At 55.4% G+C, this 25,772-nt stretch overlaps 1 protein-coding gene across 5 annotated transcripts; it reads left to right on the forward strand.

The window, feature by feature from the left end:
• The first annotated feature begins 1,317 nt into the window (after positions 1-1,317).
• On the forward strand, positions 1,318-16,182 carry SENP1 (SUMO specific peptidase 1). 5 transcript variants are annotated; one of them, XR_012832694.1, is made up of 18 exons: positions 1,318-1,484; positions 1,817-2,078; positions 2,748-2,820; positions 2,936-3,095; positions 4,048-4,207; positions 4,497-4,600; positions 4,678-4,925; positions 5,122-5,176; positions 5,499-5,537; positions 5,637-5,721; positions 5,986-6,138; positions 6,371-6,502; positions 6,964-7,167; positions 7,997-8,076; positions 9,684-9,751; positions 13,465-13,549; positions 13,985-14,080; positions 14,649-16,182. XR_012832694.1 is itself a non-coding variant. In XM_075737631.1 (17 exons), exons 1-17 carry the CDS (start codon positions 1,333-1,335, stop codon positions 14,709-14,711), a joined length of 2,151 nt encoding a protein of 716 aa, XP_075593746.1. In that variant the 5' UTR covers positions 1,318-1,332; the 3' UTR covers positions 14,712-16,182. The 5 variants fall into 5 exon arrangements, 4 of the variants coding, with proteins under 4 accessions (XP_075593746.1, XP_075593747.1, XP_075593748.1 ...); XM_075737631.1 differs by lacking the exon at positions 9,684-9,751; XM_075737633.1 differs by lacking the exons at positions 1,318-1,484; positions 9,684-9,751 and adding an exon at positions 1,495-1,696 and having other exon boundaries at positions 14,649-14,848.
• The last annotated feature ends 9,590 nt before the right edge of the window (positions 16,183-25,772 follow it).

The following is a 25,772-nucleotide window of genomic DNA, read 5'->3' on the forward strand; positions in this document are numbered from 1 at the left end:
TAATGGGATCAGCTGTAATGGGATCGGCTGTAACGGGAGCACCCACAGGGATCGGCTGTAATGGGATCGGCTGTAATGGGATCGGCTGTAATGGGAGCACCCACAGGGATCGGCTGTGACGGGATCGGCTGTAACGGGATCGGCTGTAATGGGATTGGCTGTAATGGGAGCACCCACAGGGATCGGCTGTAATGGGATCGGCTGTAATGGGATCGGCTGTAACGGGAGCACCCACAGGGATCGGCTGTAATGGGATCGGCTGTAACGGGATCGGCTGTAACGGGATTGGCTGTAACGGGAGCACCCACAGGGATCGGCTGTAACGGGATCGGCTGTAACGGGATTGGCTGTAACGGGAGCGGCTGTAATGGGATCGGCTGTAATGGGAGCACCCACAGGGATCGGCTGTAAGGATGGGCTGTAATGGGAGTGGCTGTAATGGGATCGGCTGTAACGGGAGCACCCACAGGGATTGGCTGTAGGGATCGGCTGTAACGGGATTGATGGGCTGTAATGGGATTGGCTGTAATGGGAGCACCCACAGGGATCGGCTATAGGGATCGGCTGTAACGGGATCGGCTGTAACGGGAGCACCCACAGGGATCGGCTGTAACGGGATCGGCTGTAATGGGAGGACCCACAGGGCTCAGCTGTAATGGGATCGGCTGTAATGGGATTGGCTGTAATGGGATCGGCTGTAGGGATTTCCTGTGATGGGATCAGTGGGCTGTAATGGGATCGGCTGTAACGGGATTGATGGGCTATAATGGGATTGGCTGTAACGGGAGCACCCACAGGGACAGGGTGTAATGGGATCAGCTGTGCTGCAACCGCCTGTAACAGGATGGGGCTTGCAGAGAGCAGCAGTACTGGGACCGGCTGTAGGGACCGGCTGCCCCACGGGGGGACACACAGGGAGCGAGACAGCCCCACGGTGTGAGCCCCCATAGGGTGACACCCTGTAGGGTGACACCACCCCACAACGCCCCCCATAGGGTGACACCCCCGTAGGGTGACCCGCTGTAGGGTAACCCCCCCATAGGGTGATGCCCCCGTAGGGTGACAGCCCCATAGGGTGACAGCCCCGTAGGGTGACCCGCTGTAGGGTGACACCCCCGTAGGGTGACAGCCCCATAGGGTGATGCCCCCGTAGGGTGACCCGCTGTAGGGTGACACCCCCGTAGGGTGACACCCCCATAGGGTGACACCCCCATAGGGTGACGCCCCCGTAGGGTGACCCGCTGTAGGGTGACACCTCCTACAGGGTGACATCCCCCGGACCTCCGCGCCGCCAGGGGGCCACCTCTTCTCCCGTCCACTCACGCACGGCGCATGCGCATTTCGGCCACCTCGCCGCCTCTCTCTGGCGTCACTTCCGGCGTCGCCGCGGCCGGCGTCCACTTCCGCTTCCGTCCGCCTCGTTGCCGGCAGCCGCCACCGAGCCCGGGAAAGGCGCGCGCGCTCTCGGGACGCTTCCGTTTCCGGTAGGGCGGCGGGGCCGGGCCGGGTCGGGCCGGGGGGCGGCAGCGGCGGCGGAGGGCCTCAGCGGCGGGCCTCAGCGGGCCTCAGCCTCGGCCTGCCCCGGCAGGTGCCTCCGGAGCGGCGAACCGCCCCCCCCCCCCCCCCCCCCGCCCCGAGCGCAGCGTGTGCGGGGCAGCGGGACCGCCTCAGGGGTAAACGCCGGGAGCCTCGGCCGGTACCGCCAACCGCTCCCTCTGCCCGGCGCGGCCCCCGGGTCCGCCACCAGCGCGCCTCGGGCCCTGACCGGCGGGGCCCTGCTTTTCCCTGACTTTTTTTTCATTATGTTCGTTTTTAGAAGGAAAAATCGGAGCCGCCCGTGCTCTCCCGCTGCTCTCGGAGCCGGCCCGACCCCTCGGGATAGACACTGCTCCGCCGCTTCTCCTCTGCTGTCTCCAGGGAGGCTCAACGGGGGCTCTTCTTCCTCCGATGCGGCCGCGGAGCCCATGAGGATGGAGGCCCGGGACGCGGCGCGGCCCAACCACGGCTCCGTGTTCAAGGCCTTTCCCCTGCCCTCGCGCACCGGCCTGCGGGATCCGCTCTCCCAGCCGGACAGCGAGGTGCGGAGACCGGGTGATCCTCGGCGTCACTGCAGCGCACGAGTTCCCCCGGGGTCACTCTCTGGGGGGGAAAACGATGTGGGTTTGGGGACCGGTGGCTTCTCTTCCTCCCTTTTCCCCTTCGTGTGGGTACCCCCGTGGGCTGGAGGCACCCGTGGGCAGGGTCTCTCTGCGCAGCATCCCCCAAACCCCATCTCGGTAACACCCAATGCTGCCAGAGCCCCGCTTGCCACGTACCGACGGGCGTGTAAAACCATAAATCACGTGTGGAGTCTGCCCGTGGATGGTAAACCCACGCGTGGGCGTGCTCGGCTTACGGCCTTGGCACGTGTGTGCACGTATCTCCCCGCTGCAGTCGTGTCCCGACAAGTCAGCAGCGCCAGCGTAGCTGTGAAGCTGATAATTTTTGCCCCGAAGAAAGATGAAATCAGTGTTTGGGGGTTTTATTTTCTCATCGTCGGAGGGGACGGGAGAGCGAGTCTTTGGCTGCGTTGTCAGACCAGCACTGGTGTGCTGTTACACCAGTCTGCTTCAGGAATCGTTAATTTGTAATGATGCAATTAGGGAGGAGCTGTAACCTGGCGCGTCCCCCCGTAGTTGTACCCCTCCTGGGGTTTAGGATTGAGCCGTGCTGTCTTCTGATAACAACCTGCCAACTTTTTCACGCAGTTTTTACCCAACAAGATCAGCGGTTTCGCCTGCCCCGCTGGAAACGCATCCTGCGCTCTCAATTACAGCCCAGGTAAGACATCGTTTTCTGCCCGAGAATGTCACTTTTTTGGCTGATTTTCCTCCCCAGCAGCTTGAGGAGGCAGATGTGGCTTTTTATCGACTGCTGCCGTGTTTCTCCCCCGCAGAAGTCCCCTGCCCCGAGAGCTACCGGGCGACAGGGGAGCCTCGAGCCTTCGGCCCCAGTGCCAACGGGCAGTGGAGGGGTTTGGTTCCCCCTCTGGGCTCTGTGCCGCAGAAACCGCGGGTGAGCCGAGGCTCTTACCTTGAAGCTCGTAAAAACCCCAGGTACGTACAGCTCCCCTTCCGCGTTTAACCCTCCCGGGGGAGCTTCAGGTGGGGATTTTACCTACGTGAATTCAGGGTGGGAATAATTCCGTGGGTCGAGGTCGGCTGGGTCTGTAGGTGCCTTTTGGTGTTTAGAACCACCCTGTGGCAAGGATAAAGGGTGTGAGCGTGGGTTTTGAGAGTAAAAGTAGCGTGCAGCGTGGAGGAACCTGTCTCTTCCCGAAGCTGGTGGTGTAGTGGAGCGATTTGGTGTGTGTCGGTGTATTGGGATGGGAACGTTGTTACACCGCAGGGAAATCAGGGGAGAAATAGTACGTCATCGTGATGAAAACCTGGTGGTTAGTGCATGCGGCGCTGGGTGCAGGAGCTATTTTTGCAGCTTCAGACCTTGCCAGACCGGGTCAAGTCTTTATTATTCCTGAAAATCCCCGCAGTGGCCAACATTTGTTTGCAAATAAGGAAAAATAATTTCAACGTAAGAAACGCCAAATCGACCGGTGTATTATCTTTTTTTCCATGGGCTGTTAGGTGAGCCCGAGCATGGGAAGGGAAGGTGTCTGCTCTTACCCATAAACAGAATAAATAAAAATGCCGAGAGCGGTGTCTGCGGGCAAGGTTCAGCCATTTTGTGGTGCGTGGATGGAAGCGGGAGCCGGTGGATCTGGCGGGAAGGGTCTGGCCAGGGTTTTCCAGGCTGTGGCTCCTCGGACTCGCAGTGCCACCTGGTGGCATCTGTTTGGCCACACAGGACTTGGGAATGGTTTCGGCTCAAGCCGACGGGAGAAAACCAGCCTTCAGCTCTGAGATGGTTCTTAAAATGCAAACAAAATGCTAATTTCCAATCAAAAGCGGGTAGCCTGCTTCTTGGCTGGGTTTGGGGATGGGGGAGAATGAGATTACAGATTTAAATGAGCATAAAGTCAACCAAGAGCGTTTCTTTCTCTCCTCGCAGTGGGACGTCCAACAGTTTTGTAGGAAAATCCAACCACCATTGCCATGCGTCGGCTTTTCCGATCAAACCGGCTCAGAGTCCTTCCTGGAGCGGTCCTTGTCGCCGCAGCCTGCTTAGCCCCAAGAAAACTCCCCGGCGGTTCATCAGCACGGCGGAAGAGGTAAAGAAAAGGCTGGGGGATCGTTTAGTGGGTGGTTATTTCTGAGGACATCTGTTTTGGGCACCGCCAAGTGCTTGAGGTGGCTTTGACCAACTGTCTCGCTCTGGATTCGCTCCCGTAGTCAGTCTGATCCAGGCTGATGGTGGAATTCGTTGAGACACACACACACACACACCCCCCCAGATCTGCCTGCGCCCATAAAATCTCTGTTTTGTGTATATCTGCTTGCTAGACAGGGTGTGTTTGTCGAAATCATGTTGGCTAGACGTATCTGGTTGTTTCCCTGCAGACCGTGCGAGAGGAAGAGCGAGAGATCTACAGGCAGTTGCTTCAGATGGTCACAGGAAAACAATTTTCCACGTCCAAACCCTCTTCGCTGTTCCCCTTCCACCTGTGAGTATATAAAATGCTCTTCCCCAGCCAATGGTATCGCCTGTTTTCTCTGGGAACTTATTTTCTGTTCTTCCTAGGTCCAGATGTTCCAATTCCAGCAAAACTGTAGTGAAAGAAACTCCCAGCAAGAACTCAAAGCTGTTTGAATCTCACAGCCTTGTGCCAGCCAGATCAGCAACCAGCGTTCTCAGAACACAGGAGCAGCCGTCACGCAAACCGTCGCTCTACTCTCCCCCCAGCTATCCCTCCAATATCTTTGAGTCCAGTAACTCCACAGCCCAGCATCAGCAAGAAAATCCACCAGCATCTAACATGCAATCTGAAGGTAAAAAAACCCAAAACACTCAAATTAACCAAAAACCAAACCCAAAATGAAGCCCCCAAACCCAGCAATTGACTTAAATATTTGCGGAAAACCCGCTTTTTCCCCCTCCCTCTCTGTGTTTGGACTCCTGCAGCAGTTGAGGAAGCAGGTGATAATTGTGAAGGTAACAACATTCCATAAACTTTACTCTCTTTAGGGTCAGACTCTGTCATTTTGCTCAAGGTAAAAGATTCCAGAACCCCAGCACCAAGGTAAGAGGCTGTAAAATGGTATCTGGAGGGAGGGGTGGGTTACGTTAGCTCGTTTTTTTAATTCCGTGGAGAGGTGGGAATGCAGAGTAAAAGGTGACCGGTGCCTTTCTGAATGTCTCGTGAAGAGAGAGAGGTTTGCTGCAGTGACAGGAACATATCAAACCTCTTTCTTGAGCCCTGGCTGCAAATCCTGGCAGATCTTTCTGTGGCTCCAGCAGTAGGGCTGTCCTCAGATAATACTTACAAATCACTTTTCAGGCAATTACTTACTCTCCCGTGTGAAGGAGACCGCTTACACCTCTCTCTTTTTCCTACTTTCTAGCCTTCCGTTCTTCCAGGCAGAGCTCTGGATCAAAGAACTGTAAGTACATGGGGTTTTTTTTCCTCTTTTTTTCTCCTGTCAGGAGCGTTCACGTGTAGAAATAAACGCTGATTTGTTCACATAAACTGTGCTTTTCAGGACCAGCGTCTACGATTCGCGAGCTCGGGAGAGGTGGCGGCAAATTGAAGAGCAGAAAGCATTGGCCTTACAGCTGCAAAGCCAGGTGACAAAGCCAGGTTACCGAAAGAACGGTCTTTGCGAGTCCAAATGTTAAACCAGAGAATAAAAAGAAAATTGGCAATGAAAAAAAAAAAGACAAAAATTGATTTATTTGGGGTCTGGTGTCTTTGTTGCTTCCCATTCCCACAGCGGGGGCTCAGTAGTGTTATGACCAGGGTGAATGCTTCCCCTCCGTGTCCTTTTCGGGCACAGCTGGCCCCCACGTAGTGCCCTTGGACACCACCTAATCCAAAGGTCTGTCCCTCAGCGGTTGCAGGAACAGGAACACTCGGTGCAGGATCTGGTGGATTTAAATCTTCGCGTGCCCCTTGAGAAGGAGATCCCCGTCACGGTGGTCCCGGAAGAGAAGGAGGATGCCAAGTCAGCTGACAGTGAAGAGGAGTTCCCCGAAATCACCGAGGTATATCTGCTTGGGTCTAGTGTCCGCAAACAGATGTTTGTGTGTGTAAAAGATCTAAATACGAGTGGGATTTCCTACAATCTGTGCGTAGAGACAGATAGCTGTTCCCTTTTCTCACGTACGTTTTGTAGCAAGTTGAGGAGCAAAGAATAAGCCGGAGATTGAATCCAGCCTTTGTGATGGGGGTAGCAGGAACTTTTCCTTCCTACGCTGTCTGTGCTCCTCCTTGCAGGAAATGGAGAAGGAAATAAAGAACGTATTTCGAGGTGGGAACCAGGACGAGGTCCTCAGTGAAGCTTTTCGGTTAACAATCACTCGGAAAGACATTCAGACCCTCAATAACCTGAACTGGCTCAACGATGAGGTGAGGAGTCTACCTCGGGCTGTTAAGATGGGGGTTTTTTTGGCAAATTAAAGTGAACAGACGTTTCTGCCTTCTCTGCGCTGAAAGAAGTCGCTGTGAGTAGTAGGTGTGGGCTGTGCTTCACACTCTGGAGCAGTTAATCCTTGGGGAAACCCCTGTACAAAGCAGGTGCTTGGAGAAATAATGATAATGGGAGGAGTGGGACTGAGCATGGGCACAACCGGGGGGGGGGAAAAAAGTAAATCTTAAATGTAGAAGACTGCATTCCTAAATCATTCTGGATTTTTGAGGGTTTTAAGGCTTGTTGAGCTACTGTAAATCCCTCCCTGGGGACAGGTCTGGTCTTCAGAGGGACGGGTGGAGTCAAAACCAATTCCTTACCTAATTTTGCACAGGGGCAGAGCGCCTTATGCAGAAATGTCAACACTCTAACGTGTCCCGGATGCTTTTTCTTTTCCCAGATAATTAATTTCTACATGAACTTGTTGATGGAGCGAAGCAAAGAGAAGGGTTTACCGGCAGTTCATGCCTTCAATACTTTCTTCTTTACCAAATTAAAAACAGCGGGGTACCAAGCTGTGAAACGGTGGACTAAAAAAGTGGATATCTTCTCTGTGGATCTCCTCTTGGTGCCTATTCATCTGGGAGTGCATTGGTGCCTAGCAGTGAGTGCTGTAGTTATTCACAGTAGAGCGTAGCTGGAGCAGGTTGTCCTAAAATCCACCTGGCTATGGCTAAAATTTCATGGCTTTGGAGTGGTGTGGTTATCGTTGGTGGAAAATTTTGTGTTTGTGGGTAAAATCGAAGTTTAGAGTGAGTAAAAAGATAGCTGCAACTTTTGGGTGTGTTTTTAGTCTTTAAAGAAAAACTAGACAGCTGCGAAGGTCCCGTTAGGCCAGCTTATTCTCCGGAGAAAGATCTTGTTTCCACGTTCCCACAAACTCACCTTTAGAGACGTTGCCACGGGATCTTTTTGGAGAGATGTAGATGACAGATACCGCCTGGCTTTCTCTGCCTCCCGCCCCTGATTTGTTCCATCCCTTCTCTTGGCTGCTGGCACCTGTGCAGTCACAGATCCCGCGTGGTTTTTGAGCCTGTGTCAGCCTTCCTAGCTCAAACCTCCTTGCGGAGCTGTTAAGCTGCCCAGAAGGGTGATTCTTGAGCGGGCGGTGGTGTGAAAATGGGGCATGGGGCCCAGAAAAAACACCTGGGGGGGAACAAAGCCCCTGTAAACTCATCTGTCTGCGGCTTTAACAATGAGGCTAACACAGTGCTCTTGTGTTTTACCCACTTTAGAGATTCAAGTGCTTAAATAACACAGCAGCAAGGGGGGGATTTTGGGGAGGGCTGTGCCGAGGATGTTACATGTCCTCTGAAATCCTTCTCTGCTGTCAAATGGTCTGAACTTACTTCTGTCTATCGGCAGAGCACGCGTCCTGGCAAAGAGATGAGCTCCTTGTGTTGCGCGTTACTAACGAATCTCTCTTTGTGTAGGTTGTAGACTTCAGGAAAAAAACCATCACCTATTATGACTCCATGGGTGGAATAAACAGCGAGGCCTGCAGGATACTGTTGTGAGTAACGCTTGTTTGAGTTGTGCTTGTTTCAAAATCAAACAGCTTCTTGCCTTGCTCTGGAAGCAACAACCCTTCTGGGTCCTGAAAGGGGGATTTCACGCTTCGTGTTGCACCGCCCGTTGCTGCTGCGGTCCGCAGTTACAAAGCTGGACTGCGAGAGAGTCCTGTGCCGAGGCCCTGTCTTCTCCTCCTAGAAGATGTGGGGTGAGGCTGGTGTTACCTTTGTGGGTGTAGACGAGTTTCAGACTCAATCTTTTAAGGACATCAGGCTTTACCAGTCTTAGAGTCATCTTGGGCGTCATCTTGAGGAGGAAAAGAGAAAAGAGCTTCTTGGACCCTGAGGGATTGGGATCCTTGCTTGTCCTGCAGCTGCTTGAAGAAATGGCGTCTCCTTCCTCCAGGTGGGAGCTTTTCCCGCCTGTGGCAAAGATCAGCTCAGTAGCTCTGTTTCGAGAAGAAGATTGTGGAGAACGTGATGGTATAGGTAGGGCGGGCGTCTCTCTTGCATCAGGCCGTGGATAAAGATTTGCATGGGTCTCTTCAGTACTGAGTTACGTGCCGTACCTCCAAACCAGAGCTGGGTGAACATTGTTCTTCCTGGGTTCAAACCACAGAGGAGGTCTTGGTTTTCACGTCCTGAGCGATGCTCCGGAAGGGAGCAGTGAGCTCTTGTAGAAGAGAGAAGCTTGCATGGCAAATCCAGAGCTGTTTTCCCATATTTGGAAGCTGCTCCTGAACAGAGTGTGATAAAAATGAGCTACTCTCTGGGCAGGGGTGAAAACACCCCTCTTTTCTAAGGTCCCTGGTCACGTAGGGCCGTCAGGCTCGATACAAATCAGATTGCAAAGCGATTTACAAAACGCAGTCGCCAGGTCCTCTGTCACTCCCACGTTGACCTTGGGTCGGCCGTCGGTTCTGTTTCTCGTCTCAGCTTCGCTCCGACCGCGACTTGGGAATCTGATCCCGAGTCTTCTGGCATGAGGTTGAGTATGTCAGCGGAGGTGTCACTCATTCAGTTGAGGAATGTGAATAATGATAAAACAGCAGACAAATGCCATTTCCAGTCTGTTTAGCACCTTTGTTTTCCAGTTCAGGTGTTTTGCGGTCTGCGTGCACCGGGTTCATTTAAATAGCTGTAAAAATAGCTGTTTCCCCTTTCCACGCTGTTCTGATGTTGCTCTAAAGGGAGAAAAGGGAAAGTATAAAATCTTTAGAAATGGTTCAGGGCAGCCATTGCAGTGTGGCTTCTGCCTCTGTGTTCAAGAACGGTGCAAGCAGAGCTGGTCTGCCTTGGGGCAGGGATGGTCTGGATGAAATCAGTTCCTTTCAACCTGAATTTCTTTGATTCTAAGTGGAAAAAAAAAACAAAAACCAAACCCACAGATGTCTGGTGAAGTGAAGCACCTGGGAGGTGAGAGGGGGACCCAGAGGTCCTGCCCGTGCTTCGTTTAGGGGTCTGGGATGAGGAAGCAGGTCCCCAAAGCGGTGGTAGAGAGTACCAGAGGATACAAGGAGTATCGGCCACGCAGGGTGAGTGGTAGAGAGCCGGGATTTCAGGTCACCATTGCCCTGGACGTAATTGTTTTCCCTCTGTTTCCTTTTAGGAGGCTTTTATTGGTTGAATGCAGTGGGAGGATCACACCGGGAAGAAGGGACGGAGGTCCTATTCATGGTTAGTGACCCTTTCATGCTTTCAATCTTTAGAGCTTCCTAAAGGTGGTGAGTGTCGAACCAGTAGCCAGACTTTACAGAGGAGGGAAACTGAGGCACGGGGAAGGTAACTGGTGAAAACAAGGGCCGCTGGCCTGGCTAGGAGTGAGTAGGGACCACAGATGTTCGTGGTTTGGTGGCTGCCACGCTTCATTTCGGCATCTGGGCTTTCACACAACTCGGGTGTGAGACCTGGAGAGGATTTTAAGACAGCTGCCTCTTTTTTGGGGGGGGCGGGGATTTCCCCGTATCTCAGCTCTACTGGATGGGTCTGTGTTTTAGAGCGGACATAAACCAACCTGTTACAATTCGTTAAAAACTTGATTCTGGTGTACCAAGGCTGGAGGAAAATTTAGGGGATAGAGCACACAAAGCGAGTCATGCCTGTGAAATCTTCTTATCTCCCGCTAGCAGCAGCGCTTGAAATGCTTACCTTTCCACGCCCTTTGCTTCCAGGCTTTCAGACATTTAGCAGGATGCTGCGGAGTTGATTTCAACAATTCCCTGAGGCACCTGGTCAGGTTTTTGTGCTGCAGAGGGCAAAAATCCGTTTTCAGGTTTAGGAAACAGAGATGAAAAGCCCGTGGTGTTTGATGGGGCATCTTGGGCATGGTAGGGTTTGGTTTGGCGTGTAATTCTGCTCAAAAATTCCATGTCAAGCTTTTTCTCTTTGAGGTCCTTTTTTAATTCATCAGTTAAATTCTGCCTTCCCAGAGTTGTTTTGTGATTTGAAATCAAGGCGTTTTCTTTCGGTCTCCTCCTAAAAGGTGGTTCAGGTTGTTTCCTAGGCGGGACCGGTGCCGTATTTCCTACACGACGTGCCTGATGTTTGCTCACCTCCGAGTGCGGGCTAGATCACTGGAGGCTGCTTTAGGAAACCGCAGAGGTGATGGTCACAGTTAACGTGAACTGCGCATAGTGGGTTATTTCCTCGCTCTTCTAGAAAAAAACCTCAAAATTTCCTGGCTGCTGCGTGTGTGTCGGCATCGCAGCGGTGGTTTGTAGTAGCTGCAGATAAAACTTGATCTGCACTCGATCGCTTTATCAGCTGAAGCTCCAACACCGATTTCTTCCCTGTCTGCCAGACGAGTCTCGCGCTCGGCTCCTCTCTCCGCCCCCGTTCCATATGTGCAGACCTGATTCACGCAGAGACACTCCTTGGTTCCTCATCTGATGTGTCCTCTTATTTATCTGCACAGCTTCGCTCCCCGTCTGTAACGTGCAGAACAGTGTGGGCTGTGTGCTGCTGCTCTTTTTTTAGCTGGGGACTCAAGCAGGTTCTGTAATTGCTGGGATTTTTTTTTTTTTTTAATTGAAATGAGGCTGTTTAATTGATTAACGTTTTCACCACGTTTGTATTGTGATGCAGATAGTCTGCTCCCTTCTTCCGCTGCGCCGGAGGCTCAGCTCACCCTTATTTTGAACTCATCGAGAGGACTTTCTTGTCCATCCATTCAGTTTTATTTTTGGAGATGAGATATGGAGACCTCTCATGCTCAGTGAAAGGTTTTTGTTTTATTGTTTTTCCCCCTGAGATTTACCCCCTGCTAATCTTGTCTTGTCCAAACTGCAGCTGAGTCAAAGCGGCCAAGCAGAGAGCTTCCCGAAAGCAATTACGGCAATCGCTGGCAGCCAGCAGACCCTCCGCTGGGGAACTGGGCTGGGAGCGTGCATCCGGCTAATGAAGGCTGATAGAAAACGCTTGTCTGGACCTGATCTGGTCTTAGAGGACTGCCAGGAGGGAGACGCTGCCCTCCTTGACACTCTTGCATCCAGCGAAACCTATTTCTGGCTGCTTTCTAGGGATAAAGTCGCTAGGATGGGGCTGTCTCCATGGCCAGAGGATGCTGGGTGGTTTTGCTGCCTCTTTGTTCAGCAGCCCCTGGGTGTTTCAGGGACTCTTCAGTCCAGGAGAGTTTTCTTTGAGTAGATGTTCAAAATTATGATGGAAAAAAGTTCCCTGACTGGCACTAGGGCAGTAAGTTAGACCCCACATCTTCCAGGCTCACCTGCGAGTCGCATCGCCTCCTTCTCCCATCGCGTTTTGGCGTTTACTAACAGCAAGATGTGATTTAGCCAAGTCTTTGTGGATCAGATTTCCAGAAGATGGCACATCTCCCTGTGTTGGCAGCCAAACCCGCCTCCCTCTCCGTGCCAGACGCTCTCTTGACCCTTCTGTTTGAGCCAGCAGCGTCTAATCCCTTGCTTTTCCTTTCCAAACTTTCTGATCACAGCCCCAACAGTGAGAAGCCTCCTCAGAGCTGTTTTGAGAAGATGCCAAACATGAAGAAGATGGTTTCTGTAGATCTTCCTGGTCTTTTTGGTGACCAAGATGAGCAGAGGGTGTCTGCAAAGCTCACTGTCACTTAATGATGCTGGCTGCCAACAGCAAAGGGCTTCTTTAGGGCCGTTAAGATCATCTTGGGCCCATTGCCTCGTCTCTTTGGGCTCCCTCAAGGCAAATTTGTGTCCACGCCCCTTCCCTTTCCGTACTTCCCAGTGAAGGGAATGGTTCAGGGTGTTCATACGTGCAAAGGAACATGCATGGCAGTTGCTTGGGCGTGCTTTGGGCATGGTCTTGGTAGAGTTGCTAAAATTTTTCAAGGAGGCAGGGGAAAAAAAACGCCACTTTTCTGTTCTTCCAGTGGTATAATTTAGGCCAAACTGGTGGAAGCCTCTTTGGGCAGAGGAGATGGGCCAGCACCCCTGAGCTTTCCTCATTTCCCAGTTGTAGGGACTGGAATGGGACTGGCTTTGCGACTTTTCTCCCTCTGCTGAAGGCTTCTGAAGGTATTTGACATCCCAGCCCCCACCACGGCTGGCTCCTTCTCCGGCTTGTGCTCCCCGCTTGACTCAATCCCTGTGAAAGCATCTCAGTGAGCACTGCGGCCCTTCCCGCAGCTGCCTCCCCTCCATCTCCGAGCCTTGGGCCTTATTTGAGAAAATCAGGCTCATCTTCCCTAGTCTGCCTCTCTGTGAAAGCACTTCCCGTCTGTCTTCCCCTGTGGTGAGAAGAAATCAAAGCGGGAGTGGAAGGGAAACCTGGGAGAAGAGCTCCAGGACATCTGCCAGCGAGCTGAACCCACCACCCGCCTGGAGAGGAGCTTCGTGGTGGGTTTTTTTTTTTTTTTCAACACTACACACAGGGTGATTGTTCCAGAGCTGCTGGGATGCTGTTACGGTTGTGATAAATTTACTGCTGTCTACCTTTATGCTACCAAAGATCCTCAAATGCCACGAGGCACCGGTTCACGGGATGCCGTCGGATTTGGGGCTCAGCTCTCCGGTCTCCCCCCGAGTATAACACTCTGCTTGCTGGAGCCTGTTGAGGCAGCCCCACGGCTGCTGAGTTTTTCTCTGCTGTGAGTCACTCTCTGATGAATTAGATTTGTTCTCGCTGGTTTATTTGTGGTTTTGACTCTCTGCTTGGCAGGTACTTTTTTTGGATGAGTTTTTCAGTTCTGCTCGGTCCTTCTTTGGACTGCCTCAAAGCCGGGGTCTGTAGAGCCCTTTTTTTTTTAAATGGCCAATATTGAGACGAAAATATTGGACTTCCATTTTGCGTTAATTCTGCAAACACGGCAGAGGACACCTTAGGTAAACTGACCTATCGTGTACTGGCTGCTTTCCCCCGTTCCTCTAAGCAAGCTTTTCTTTCTTCTCTTATTCCTACAGGCAATACTTAAAACAGGAAAGTCTTGACAAGAAAAGGAAAGAGTTCGACGCTAATGGCTGGTCGTTGCTGAGTAAGAAGAGTCAGGTAGGTTTGTGCGGTCAGAGGTTTGGAGAAGGGATCGGTCTCTCGTGGTCCTTGCTCTTGTTCTTGCCCCTGCTGCACCTTTCCCGGCTGGTTTTCCCAACGGGTGCCTTCTCATGGTGACTCCAGGGGCTGAACAAATCCCAGCTCCGCCGCGGCAGGCTGCTCTGCTGCGGATCCCCAGCAGCCCTAGGCGGAAGCAGGGAGGCTTTCCTGAGCCGGGGGTGCCCCGGTGCCACCCCAATTCCCTGCTGCTCACCCTCTTCCCTTCATCTTCGCCCTTTGCTGCTGCCGGCATTTGCCTATCCGTGCAGACTTGCCTCGTTAGGACTCATTTGAGAGAACTCCTTCGCTTGGAGCTCTTCATCCTTAGAAGCGAGCGTGTAGGGACCGATTCCTCTGGGAATGACATCTCGTTTCGTGTCTTTTCCATTAAAGGAGATTCCCCAGCAGATGAACGGCAGCGACTGCGGGATGTTTGCCTGCAAATATGCCGACTGCATCACCAAAGACAAGCCCATCAACTTCACTCAGGTAAACCCTGCCCCGACACATCCCTCGTGCTCGGGGACAGGCGGCCACGTGCCACTCCTTCGGCATATTCCCGTTTTTTTCCAAACGCCCTTTTCCTCGTCCTCAGAGGGTTTAAAGTTCCCATGGCCCATGTGGGGGCATCGTCCTGGAGTAGAGCTGACGCCAGACCCTGCAGCAGTTCTTTGCACCATGCAAAATTGTTCCTCTAAAGCTGTCCTTGGGTCTTCTGTTGGGCTCGCATCCACGGGGCACGTCACCCACGGAGCTGGGAAAGCTCACAGCCCCGTAACAGGACCCACTCATAGCAGTAATGGAAGTGGGACATCATAGCCCGAATCCCAGGGAACTTCAGTGTTACTTAACGATGTCAGCCTCCAGGGAATATCCCACGCATGAATATTTTCCTTCTAATTACTAGAGAATATCATCAGAGCCACGTTATTACCTACATCTCATCCTCTGTCCTGCTTTCAATAATGGGAAAGTGATTTTTCCACCAGGAGAGTGACATGCTGATGTACCTTTTCTTTCTCTTCTCTCTCTCTTTTCCCCTCCCTCCAACCCAAAGCAACACATGCCCTATTTCCGAAAGCGAATGGCCTGGGAAATCCTCCACCGCAAGCTGTTATGATGACGTTGCGCCGAAAGCCGCTTCCTTGCGAGGTTCTTATCAGAAGTGCCCAGATTTGCCCTGCTCGGCAGCCCGAGCCGTGGCGGGCGCGGACCTGCCCGGGGCTTCAAATCCACAGCAAACGAACTCTGTATCATATTTTTGATAAAACACCGTTTGTTCACGGACCAATACGCAATAGAAACGTTCAGAAGCACACTTGCCTTTTTTATTTTATTTTAATTTCTTTTTTTTTTTGTATTTCAAGACCTATTTTTACAAGCAATTTCAGGTGCTGAGACTTGAGGAAGGGGGCAGCTTCGGCCATTCAAGGAGCTTTTTATTTTTCTGCTTTTTGCAGCTTTTTGCTGCTGGTTTTGAGCTGATGGTGTGATTGGGAGGGGGGAGAGGCAGGTCGGGCATCCCTCGAGGGCGGCAGTCGCGAGCCGAGGGATCTCTGACAGTAACTTTTATTGAACGCAGCTTTCGCAGAGTCATTTTATTTTCCTTCCCAAGGAGTTGGTCTCCCGGTTCTTTAGCATCAACTGTTTACGGAAATTCAGGTACAAAACTGTAGAGTAGAGCCGATGCGCCGTCGAATTGTTTTGTATATATTTCCAGATGTTTTTCCGGAGTGACAAAGAACAAAGTCTGCGTGTGCGTTGGGGTTGTTGGATTTTTTTTTTCTTGTTGGGTTGGTTGGTTTTTTTTTTTTCCTTCCCCCTGCCCTGGCTTTGCCTCCTCCTCGCAGGAGCCACCTTTGTCCTCGTGCGGAGGGCCCCAGCTGAGCGGAATGAATCGTTCCTCTCTCTCTCTCTCTGTGATATTTTGCACATGTTTTGCCTGGGGATAAAGGCCGACGCGAGGTCAAAGGTTGCGTTGAAGGCAAAGCACCATCCTCAAGTCGAGAAGAGCTTCCCCAGGGATCCCCCAGCGCGTTCCCAGGAGCCCTGAGGATGAGCTGCATCCCCGTCGCTCACGGGGGGAGAAGAAAGATATTCAGAAGCACTTAAACCCTTCCAAAAATGAGATTCTGCGGGGGGGGATGTCCCCATGCTTCTGAACCTTTTACCCCCAGCGCCTCGCTCCTCTGGGCTCCCCGGTCGCGCTGCCGATACTTTCAACTATTTTAATTTATTCTCAAGTGCGATGTGGGAGGAAGCGGCGAGTGTTTGACAAACTTCCCAAGCCGCTGAACCTGCTTCTTTTCTCTCGTGTACATAAACCTTTTTAAGTATAAGTATAGAATGAAATAATGTTCACTTTTGTATTTTTGTCTCCAGATAGGGAGGGATATTTTATACATTTTTTTCTCTACCTGTGAGCAGTAGTTTTGTACAAAATTCTCCCTTTCACCCCTCGCTCCCGCCAGGTTGTGTTCTTTGTCAGCTGGTTTGTACTCCTTCCCTCTCCCCTCTGTGTGTTTTATACCGAGTTCATTTATTACTTTTTTCTATCTTTTACTGCAAGTAAAGATCTGAGGAGAAAAAAATACCTGCTTATCTCTTCTCTTTTTACGTGCGTCTCGCAATTCCCCGTTAAATAAAACGAGCCGTGAGCAGGAGCCTGGTAACCTGCTTTAGGGCTTCGTGGGAAGCTCTGAACAGTAGTTTGGGGCTGAAAGAGCCCCTTACAATGTCCCGGGAACAAAATCAACAAGTCCCTTGTTTTCCTTGGCTCCCTGCTCCCAAAAAAACCAGGGAGAAAATGGTCCCGTCAAAGGCGGCTTGTGCCTCGCCTGTGCCGGTACCCTGAAGAGGCTCACACCCCCCTCCCCGGCTGCGCGGCTCCCAGCCCTCTGCGGCCACCAAAAATGCATTCAGCATTTATTCCTGCCCTTCTTTCTGGCTTATTAATAGAATAAATCATATTGCCCAGCCTGCCTGGCCGTCCCAGTCTGGGGATTTTCAGGTCATATTGACTTTTTCCTCCTTTCCTGTATCCTTATTCCTAGACATGAGCAAGATTTTTTGCCCGATATTTCCAAAGAGCCAGTTATTAGCGTCTCTGACATTCCTCACAAACACACACGTGGCTTCTGTAAATACCCACGTCGCTGTCTCCCACCCCGGGGCTCAATGCTCCATTCATCTGCTCCCAAAGCTGTGCCTAGAAATCGGGAATTACCTGCCTTACTCCCTGCTAACGAGCTTTTATAGCCTGAGATGCCTCCAGAAGCCCTCACGGTGTGATTTGCATCTCCCTAGGTCTCCGTCTTTCCCCCCACCCCCCCGAGGAAGGGGTTTAGCGGGGGCTTCTTGCAAAATTTTGCGGGGATCGGGGTGGACGCGCGGAGCAGCGCTGCGGGACGGGGAGTCGGTGTTTCTCCGGATGCTGCTGCTTCGCTGCCGGGGTGGTTGGGAGCGATGCTCCCCGACCCGCTTCCGTGCGAGAGCGCGGAGCGTCTCTGCAAACTCACCGGTCAAAAAACTTATTGCCGAAAAGATTCGGGTTTGTTTTTTGGGGCAAGGTGGTTCCTTCTGCCTTCGGGGACCCTTCTCCATCCTTCCCTCCTGTCCTAGGCTTCCTTCTGGCTTCCTAAAAGGAGGAAAACAAGAGTTTTATCTGCTGAAATTTCACACTTGTCCATTTTTCCCGGCTCCTCAAAGCAGCCGGGCTTGGCGGGACATCCCCAGACCCCACGCTGGCCCCGCTGGTTCCAGTTTTGCCTCCGGCTGGCGCCGAACGGCTCCAACGTGGACCTGGAGCAGGTGGAGCCAAAGAGGGAGCGAACCCATTGCCGAGAGACGGCTGGGGTCATGCCGGTACGATGCCGTGGTGGAGGCATCGGGCTTCCTGAGGGTCAGTAGTTGATCTGCGGCTCGTGAGGACGGGACCTTCTCTTGGTCGCTTGGGCCACCTCTCTCTGGGCTCCCTAGCCTAACCCTTGCCTTCCTGGGCTTCTCTCCGGGGAAGGTGGGTTCCCAAGCCGTGGGGTTCCTCCTGGCTCCTGGTGATGATGAGGGAGCTCTGGCTTTCAGTGCCGGGCTCCTTTCCGGTGCCTTTTCACCACGGGTTGGCCCATGGGTGAAGCACCCAGCCAAAAATACTCAAAAAAACCCCACCAAAACCCTTCAAAAATACTCAGCTCTGGCTGCAGCAGTTTTGGGGGCTGCTGACCCTTGAGCGAAGGGCAGGACCCCGACCCAAGGGTCCCACACCGGGAGGTCCCTCGTGGGGACACTCGGGTGACACCGTCTGTCCCACGGCCACACCTGGAGCAGCTCAGCATCCGTATGGATGGGCGAGGGAACAGGGAGGAGGCACTTCCCCGTGTCCTGATGCCCAAGCGTGGATGGCGCGTGCCGCGCATCCCGGCGCTCCCGGACATCCCATCACCCCAAACCCGCATCGGCAAATCGCATCCCCCATCCGCAAACCCGCTCGGGCACAGGAGGTGACGCGGTGACAAGCGTCGGTCCATCTCCCACCCCCCTCCGCGTTGAATCCATCCCGGCTGCGTTAAAAAAAAAAAAAAAAAAAGCCGGTTGGGGACAAAAATGCCCTTTGTGGGCTGCAGCGAGCGGCCGCGTGTTGCGATTGGCATCCGCATTGTTGGGTAAACTTTGTCCAGCCCGGCCGCCTCGCTGCCGGCGCTCCGGCGAAATAATTAGGCGAGCGCCTATAAAGCCGAGTCCCAGATTTACGGCGTGTGCGGACACAGACGTCCTTGTGCCGGGGCGGATTTGGGGGTTGGGGGGGGGTGCATCCCTGGGCCATGGCCCCTTGAACCCCAAAACCAGGGGTAGGTGCCCCAAAACTCGGGGCAGATGCTGTGGAGGGTGGGGGGGTGTTGGACCATGAGCCCTGAAAGTGGCTGGGGAGGAGTTTCCATCCAAGCTCTGGGTGGTTTTGGGGTCTCCCCACCCCAATGTGGGGGTGCTCAAGGGTTTTGGGGCGGGGGGGCAGCTCCAATTTGGGTCCAGTTCTTGGTATTTAGAAACCCAGCAAGGGGGGGGGGAATTAATCCTGATGCTCCTCCTGCCCCCCATCTTTTATTGCCCGGGGCACTGGGCTCACTTCAGGGGATGATTTGGGACATCCCCCCCCCCATCCCCAGCAGCCTGGGACCCCCCAGACCTGGGGGGGGGCTGCACAGCTCAGAGCCGGGGGGATGCAGGATTGGGCCCAGGGCTCAGCCCGCAGGACCCCAGCCCGGCTGCGGGAGGGGGCAAAGCGTGACTCAGTTTCCCTTCTTGCCCCCCAGCTGGGAAGGGGGGGGGGGGACACACACCACTACACTGTCCCTCCACATGTCTCTGTCCCCCCCCCAGATGCCACCACCGTGCGATTTTTAGTCCCCAAGTTGGGTTCAAGTTGGGGGGGGGGCTGCACACTCCACGACACTCCTGATTGTAATTTCTCCTAACGACGGGCCCTGCCCACCCCCCGGCCCCCCGCTGCCCAGCCAGGGTCCCCCCACAAATCCCCCCCCCCCTCACCCCGCTAATCCCTCCGTCCCCGGTGCCTCATTAGGCCTCGCGACCCCGCTGCTTTTTTTCCGTTCCCTTTCAAAAAAAACCAAAAAACCAACAAACAACCAAACCCCCCCCCAAACCCCCAAACCCCCCCTGCGGCCCCATCCTGCCCCGAGCCCGGTCTCCGTTCAAGCCGCGGGACCCTCGAGCCGGCCCCCGTAAGAAAAGTTGCTTTTAGGGATTTTTTTTTTTTTTTTCCCCTGATTTATTTAATTTATTTTTTTTTTTCCCTTTCCTTTTTTTTCTCCCCCCCGGCATCCTCCGGCCGGGGACACAGAGGGCGGCTTTGTGCCGGCTGGAGGACGCCGCGGGGCAGCGCTTGGGGCCCTGGCTCCCTGCCACCCCAAATAGGTGGCCTTTTTTTTGGGGGGGGGGGGGCACCCAGCATCAAAGGATACTGAATCCCTCACTGTTCCCCCCGTCCGTCTTGTTCCAGTGGGGAAAAAGGGGGTGAACCCCCCACCACCACCTTGGGGTTGGGAGGTGGAGTGGTTTTGGGGTTGCTGGGGGGGTCCCCGATCCCAGAGCTGGGGGGGGGGGGGGGGGGGGGGGGCTGCACCCCGACAGCGTTTGCTCTGCCTTTGGGGGGGATCTTTTGGGGTCACTTCTTGGGTTCGGGATGGACACTTTTGGGGTTGGGGCCGTTTATTGGGGGGCTGTTGGGGTCCAATGAGCAGCCGGGGGGGGTCCCCAGGAGATGGTGAGTGTCCCCCCCCCGCAGCAGCCGGTGACCCCCATATCTCAGCCAGCCCCCCCCAAACCACCCCCTGTACATCATCAGGCACCGACCCCGGGGGGGGGGGGTCAGGTGGGCGATTTGGGGGGGGCGACAGGCTCAGAGAGGGGTCGGACCCCCCCAGGCCCGGATCCGCGGTGCGGGAGCTGATAACCGGGGCCGGACTCGGGGTTTCTATTTCTGGCGGTTTATTTAACCTCGAGCGGGCGGCGGCGGGCGGGAGGTATTTATAGCTCCCGAAACACCCGGCGTCCCCCTCCGGGGACGGATCCTGCCCCCCCCGGCCACCGCCACCGTTGGGCTCTGCCTTCGGGGACCCCGACCCCCCGTAATTTGGGGTTTTGCCTTTCTTCTGCCTGTTTTAGGGCCCTTGGTGTCAGGGGACAGGGATGGGGACAGGCAGGGACGGCGGTGGCAGAGCGTCCAGGGCACGATGTGGCAGGAGGGGACACCCCCAAACCCCCCCCCCCTTTATTTGCACCCCAATAACCGAGTCTCAAGGCCTCATCCATCATTTGACAAAATAAAAAAAATTACAAAAAAATAAAAATAGCGCTTTTTGCATCACCTGTCCCAAACTTACGAGGTTTGGCCCCAAACCTGAGGCACAGCGGCCGTTCCCGCGCCGCGATGGTTTTATCCGGCCCCCGCCGACCCCCCGCGACACCTCGAAACCTCCCCCCGGCCCCGCCAACGTCACCGGCCTCTTTCCAACCCTCATTAATTTGGGATAATCGCGGCTCTCATTAGCGGGGGCGTGCGCCTGCCAGTGCCCCCCATCCCCCCCCCGCCCTGGCACCGGCACCCGCAGCTTTGTCCCCTTTTTTTTTTGGGGGGGGGGGGGACGTGCCACCCCTTGCCCCCAGCCCAGGGAGGGTTTTGGGGTCTCTCGGTACCCCACTGTTGGGGGGGTCCCAGCCCTGAAGCTGGTTTTGCCCTGGGGATTCTCTGCTGGCTTGTAGGAGGGTTGTGTCCGGTGGGGGGTTGTCACTTCACCCCTTTATTTTTTTGGTTCCTCCAAACATTTTGGGGGGGCTGATGTCCCCTAAAAGAGGGGGGTGTGTGTGAATGGCTGCGATTCGGGATGCTCCTCCCAAACCCCAGCCTTTGACGCACCCCCCCAAACTTTTAGGGCGCAGCTCCCCCCCCCCCAGTACAGAACACGCTGGACCCCCAACCCTGCCCAGATGTGGCTGCACCCACCCCCCCCAAAAAAATACCCCCCCGAAATCACCACGATCGCCCTCGCCCCCCCTCGCCGAGGCTCAAAGGGGCTCTTTGTGCGGTTCCACCTTCCCCAAAGGCCTTTTCATCCCAACCTCGGCGAGGAGGAGGAGGAGGAGGAGGAAGAGGCCGGGTTCGGGGGGCCTGAACTAGGGCGAATTATTTGACATCATCTCACAAAAATGCCGGAATCTTCCTCCCCCCCCCATCCCCAGGGCCCCCTGCCCACCTTTGCACTGGGGGCTGGGCGCAGAAAAGCCCCTTTTTTTGGGGGGGGGGGGGCAGTGGAGAAGGGGGCTGTGTGTGATCAACACCCCCCCAAAAAAAACCCAACCCAAAATAAATGGGGGAAAAAAGGCTTTTTTTGGAGTTTCAAGTGAATCGGGATCAGCTGGGAAAGGGGGGGGGGTTCCCAGCCGGAGAAGGGATCTGGGGGGGTTGGGGGTCACGGGGGGGTTTGGGGGTGCTGGGCGTGTGCTGAGCCTGAAGGTGGCTGGGAGTTTGGGGAGGGTCACGCCACCCCATCCTGCTTGTCCCCCAAACCAGCTTTGGTTTTTGGGGCAAATTCACCCAAAATAGGGTCACTAGTAGGATGGTGGGTCCCGTGTCGTTGTCATCCCCCAACACCGATTTGGGGTTTAAACCCCATTTTTGGGGCGGGGGGGAAACCAAACATCCCCCGCTGCATCCAGCTTGATGGTAAAAATATAAAATGAAATTGCAACAAGTGAGGAGGAATTAAAAAAAAAAAAAAAAAAAATTTAAAAATAAATAAATAAATTTAAAAAAAAAAAAAAAAGTCCTTTTTCTGGCTGCGCAGCCACCGCCGGGGGGGACAAAGCTCCTTTCTGCTCCCCGTTCCCATGCCGGCCAGGGGAAATATTTGGGGGAAGAGCTGAGGTTAATGGGAGGTGCCAGCATCAAAAAAAAAAAAAAAAAAAAAAAAAAAGGGCATTTTTAATTTTTTTTCCCCTTTTACTGAAAACCGTTCTTTTTCAAGAAAAAAAAAATTAGGGGGGGGGTCATGTAAAGCAAACAGCGGGTGTCGGGACCGGCGGGCGAGGAAGTGCCTCTGTTTTGAGGCTATTTTTATGGGATCGAGGGTATTTTGGGAGATCTCCTGAAAAATGGGGAGAAATGGGGCAAAAAGGGACCGAAATGGGGCAAACCGGGACCGAAATGGGGCAAACCGGAGCCCAGCAGCTGAATTTCCCCGTCTCCTCTCCGAGTGGTTTTTGAGCCCCAAGTTTCTTGTTTGAAAATTAAAAGCAAAATTATTTGGGGTTTGTTTTTTTTTTTTTTGGGGGGGGGGAAGTGGCTGGTTTGGGGGTTCTGAGTGGAGGTTTTGGGGTGAGTTTGGGAGTTTTTGGGTAAAAGTCCATGTGGGGTCGGGGAGAACGAGGCTTCGTTCCCCTGGGAAGAGTTTGGTCCCAAATCCACGTGATGGCGGTGGAACGGGGCCGGATGCTGCTCCCGGGTGGTGGCATCAGGGTGGGGGACATTTGTCCTGGAGGCCATCGGGTTGGGGACACTCACCCCGGCTGGTGGCATCAGGGTGAGGACGGTCCCCAACGGCTGGTGGCATCGCGGCGGGGACACTTGCCCTGGGTGGTGGCATCGGGTTGGGGACACTCACCCGGGCTCGTGGCATCGAGGTGGGGATCGTCCCCATGGGTGGTGGCATCGGGGTAGGGCTGGTTCCCCTGGCTGGTGGCATTAGAGTGGGGATGATCCCCGACAGGGGTGGCATCAAGATGGGGACAGTCCCCCTGGACAGAGTGGATGGGGACAGTGTCCTGGTGGTGACATCAAGGTGTGGACGGCATCTTGGTGGTGGCATCAAGGTGGGGACAGTGTCTTGGTGGTGACATCAAGGTGTGGACGGCATCTTGGTGGTGGCATCAAGGTGTGGATGGTGTCTTCATGGTGACATCAAGGCATGGACAGCATCTTGGTGGTGGCATCAAGGTGTGGATGGTGTCTTCATGGTGACATCAAGGCATGGACAGCATCTTGGTGGTGGCATCAAGGTGGGGACAGTGTCTTGGTGGTGACATCAAGGTGTGGATGGTGTCTTCATGGTGACATCAAGGCGTGGACGGCGTCTTGGTGGTGGCATCAAGGTGTGGATGGTGTCTTCATGGTGACATCAAGGCATGGACGGTGTCTTGGTGGTGACGTCAAGGTGCGGCAAGTCCCCTGGCTGGTGGCACCAAGGCAGGGTGGTGGCATCAGGATGGGAAGAACATCCTGGTCGATGTCATCAGGGCGACAGCATCCCCAGCACCCACCATCAAGGTGAGGACATTCACCCAGGTGGGTGACATCAGGATGGGGACAAACCAACCCTGGCGTGGGGACGTCCCTTTTGGGTAGCGGTGTCAGAGAAGGGACATCCCGGGCCGTGCCGGTGGCCGTGCCGGTGGCCGTGCTGGTGGTGGTGGCGATGGTGGTGGCGGTGGTGGTGGCCATGGCAGTGGCAGTGGCGGTGACGGTGGCGGTGACGGTGGCGGTGGCGGTGACGGTGGCCCCGGGGCGGGCAGAGTTAAGGCCGGGCGCTCTCATTCCTTCCACTCCCGCCACGGCGAATTCCTGAGCTGCCTTGGCCGGTTCCCTGCCGGTCCCTGATGGCCTTTCCAGAGCCCGAAACCGGGGGGAAAGCGGGAACGCGCCCGGAGACGGGATTCGGAAAAAGGGGGACAAAAGGCAACGGGATGGGTTGGGGGTTGGGGGTTTTTTTTGGGGAGGGGGGGACAGACAGAGCTACGTGTTGAAATTTGAGGTAAAAAAATCCCAGTTTTGGGCCACCTGCTCCATCCGGGTGATGCCTCGACACTCGCCTGTGCCGGGAGATCTGGCGGCTGCCGGTGACGGTGGAACCGCGTGGAGCTCCGGCACTTTTTTGGGGGGGGGGTGTGGAGGAGACCCTGAGGAATGTGCCCCCCCCCCCCTCCCTGCGCCCCTCACCCGGAGTTGGGGCGCGGGGGGATGCTCCATCCACCGCCCTCGTCCGCCGGGCTCCGCCGTGCCGGGGAGCTGCTGGTGACGGCGGCGACTCGCCGAAAAGCGGGGAGGGGGCCGGGGGGGGGGCGGGGGGGGGGCAGCCATGGCGTTGTTATTTACTCCCAGCCCCGTTTTCCAGTGGAAAGTGGCGGCCGGAGCCAGGTCCTGGCCCTGCTCCCGGGGGTGATCCCCAGCCAGAGCCGGCCGCCGCCAAGGGCCGAGCACGGGCAGCTCCACCTGCTCGGTGGTGGGACCCCCCCCAAACCCTCCACACCCCCCCCACACCCCCCCCCCCCCCCCAAAAGATACACCAGCGAATGGGCTTTGCGCCCCTTTGCCAGCTGGGGAAACTGAGGCACGGGGGCCGCTCGTGGAGCAGAGCAGGAGCTCACCCCACAAATGACGTGCCCTGCGCAGCATTTTGGGGGTGCCAAGCAGGTTTTTGGGGGGGGGGGGGGTGTGGGGGGGGTGTGTGCTGGTTTGCTCACTGCGGGGGGGGGTGTCGGCTGGAGCTGCACCATCCCAGCGACAGCCCGGAGAGTTATTTTTGGCCGAGTTTGCCGGTGCCCCGCGGCAGCGCCGGTAACACACGGGCTTTGTCCGCACCGGCCTCCCGGGAGGCTCCGGGGCAGCGGGGAGGCTGGGGGGGGCTGGGGGGGGCTCTGGGGGGGGAATTGGGCGGATCTGGTGGGGGGGGGGGGGGCTGAGTGCAGCAGAGGTGCCCCGTGGCTGCAGAGTGAGGGGCGAGTTCACCGCCAGCGTGTGCCGACCCTCCTGCACCGGCAGTCCCCAGGTCCATCCCTCCATCCGTCTGTCCGTCCATCCAGCAACCCCTCCATCCCTCCCTCCATCCCTCCATCCCTCCATCCATCCCTTCCTCCATCCCTCCATCCATCCCTTCCTCCATCCCTCCATCCCTCCATCCCTCCATCCATCCCTCCATCCATCCCTCCATCCGTCCATCCATCCCTCCATCCATCCCTCCATCCCTCCATCCCTCCATCCCTCCCTCCATCCCTCCATCCCTCCATCCCTCCATCCCTCCCTCCATCCATCCCTCCATCCATCCCTCCATCCCTCCATCCCTCCATCCCTCCCTCCATCCATCCCTCCATCCCTCCATCCCTCCCTCCCTCCATCCCTCCATCCCTCCATCCCTCCCTCCCTCCATCCCACCATCCCTCCCCATCCTTCCCCAGCTCCATTCTCCCCCCCCGCCCCCTTCCCAACCTGGAGACCAGGGGCAGCACCAGCACCCAGCACCCAGCACCCAGCACCCAGCACCCATTCCCAGACCCCCCGCACCACCCCCAGTCCAGGGCAGCCCCCCCCACCCCCCCCCAAGCATTGACCCCCAGATCTGTGAACCCCAACATCAAACACCCCCCCCCCCATTTATTTTCGTGGGCTATTTGTGAGTGGCGGGTGGAAGGGAGGTGGGTGGGGACCCCCTTCTTGGGACCCTCTTTTGGGGACACCCCCCCCCCGTTTCCAGCAGTCGGGGGGGGCTGGCAGGGCCTGGGCTTGGCAGCCTGGAGCTGGGGGGGGCCCCAAAGCCCTTTTAAAGGCTGGGGCCCCCCCCCCCCCCCCCCCCATCGCCTGACTGCGCCCAGCACCCCCCCGACGGGGGGTGGCCCAATG

This window comes from Balearica regulorum, chromosome 29 (assembly GCF_011004875.1).
Source record: "Balearica regulorum gibbericeps isolate bBalReg1 chromosome 29, bBalReg1.pri, whole genome shotgun sequence".
NCBI lineage: Eukaryota > Metazoa > Chordata > Aves > Gruiformes > Gruidae > Balearica > Balearica regulorum.

Excerpts from the sequence above, each read along its gene's own strand:
- SENP1 (XM_075737631.1), top strand. The coding sequence starts at position 1,333 with ATGCGCATTTCGGCCACCTCGCCGCCTCTCTCTGGCGTCACTTCCGGC. Across the intron at positions 5,538-5,636 it reads GAGCTCTGGATCAAAGAACT|GACCAGCGTCTACGATTCGC; the intron begins GTAAGTACATGG and ends TGTGCTTTTCAG. Across the intron at positions 6,139-6,370 it reads AGTTCCCCGAAATCACCGAG|GAAATGGAGAAGGAAATAAA; the intron begins GTATATCTGCTT and ends TCCTCCTTGCAG.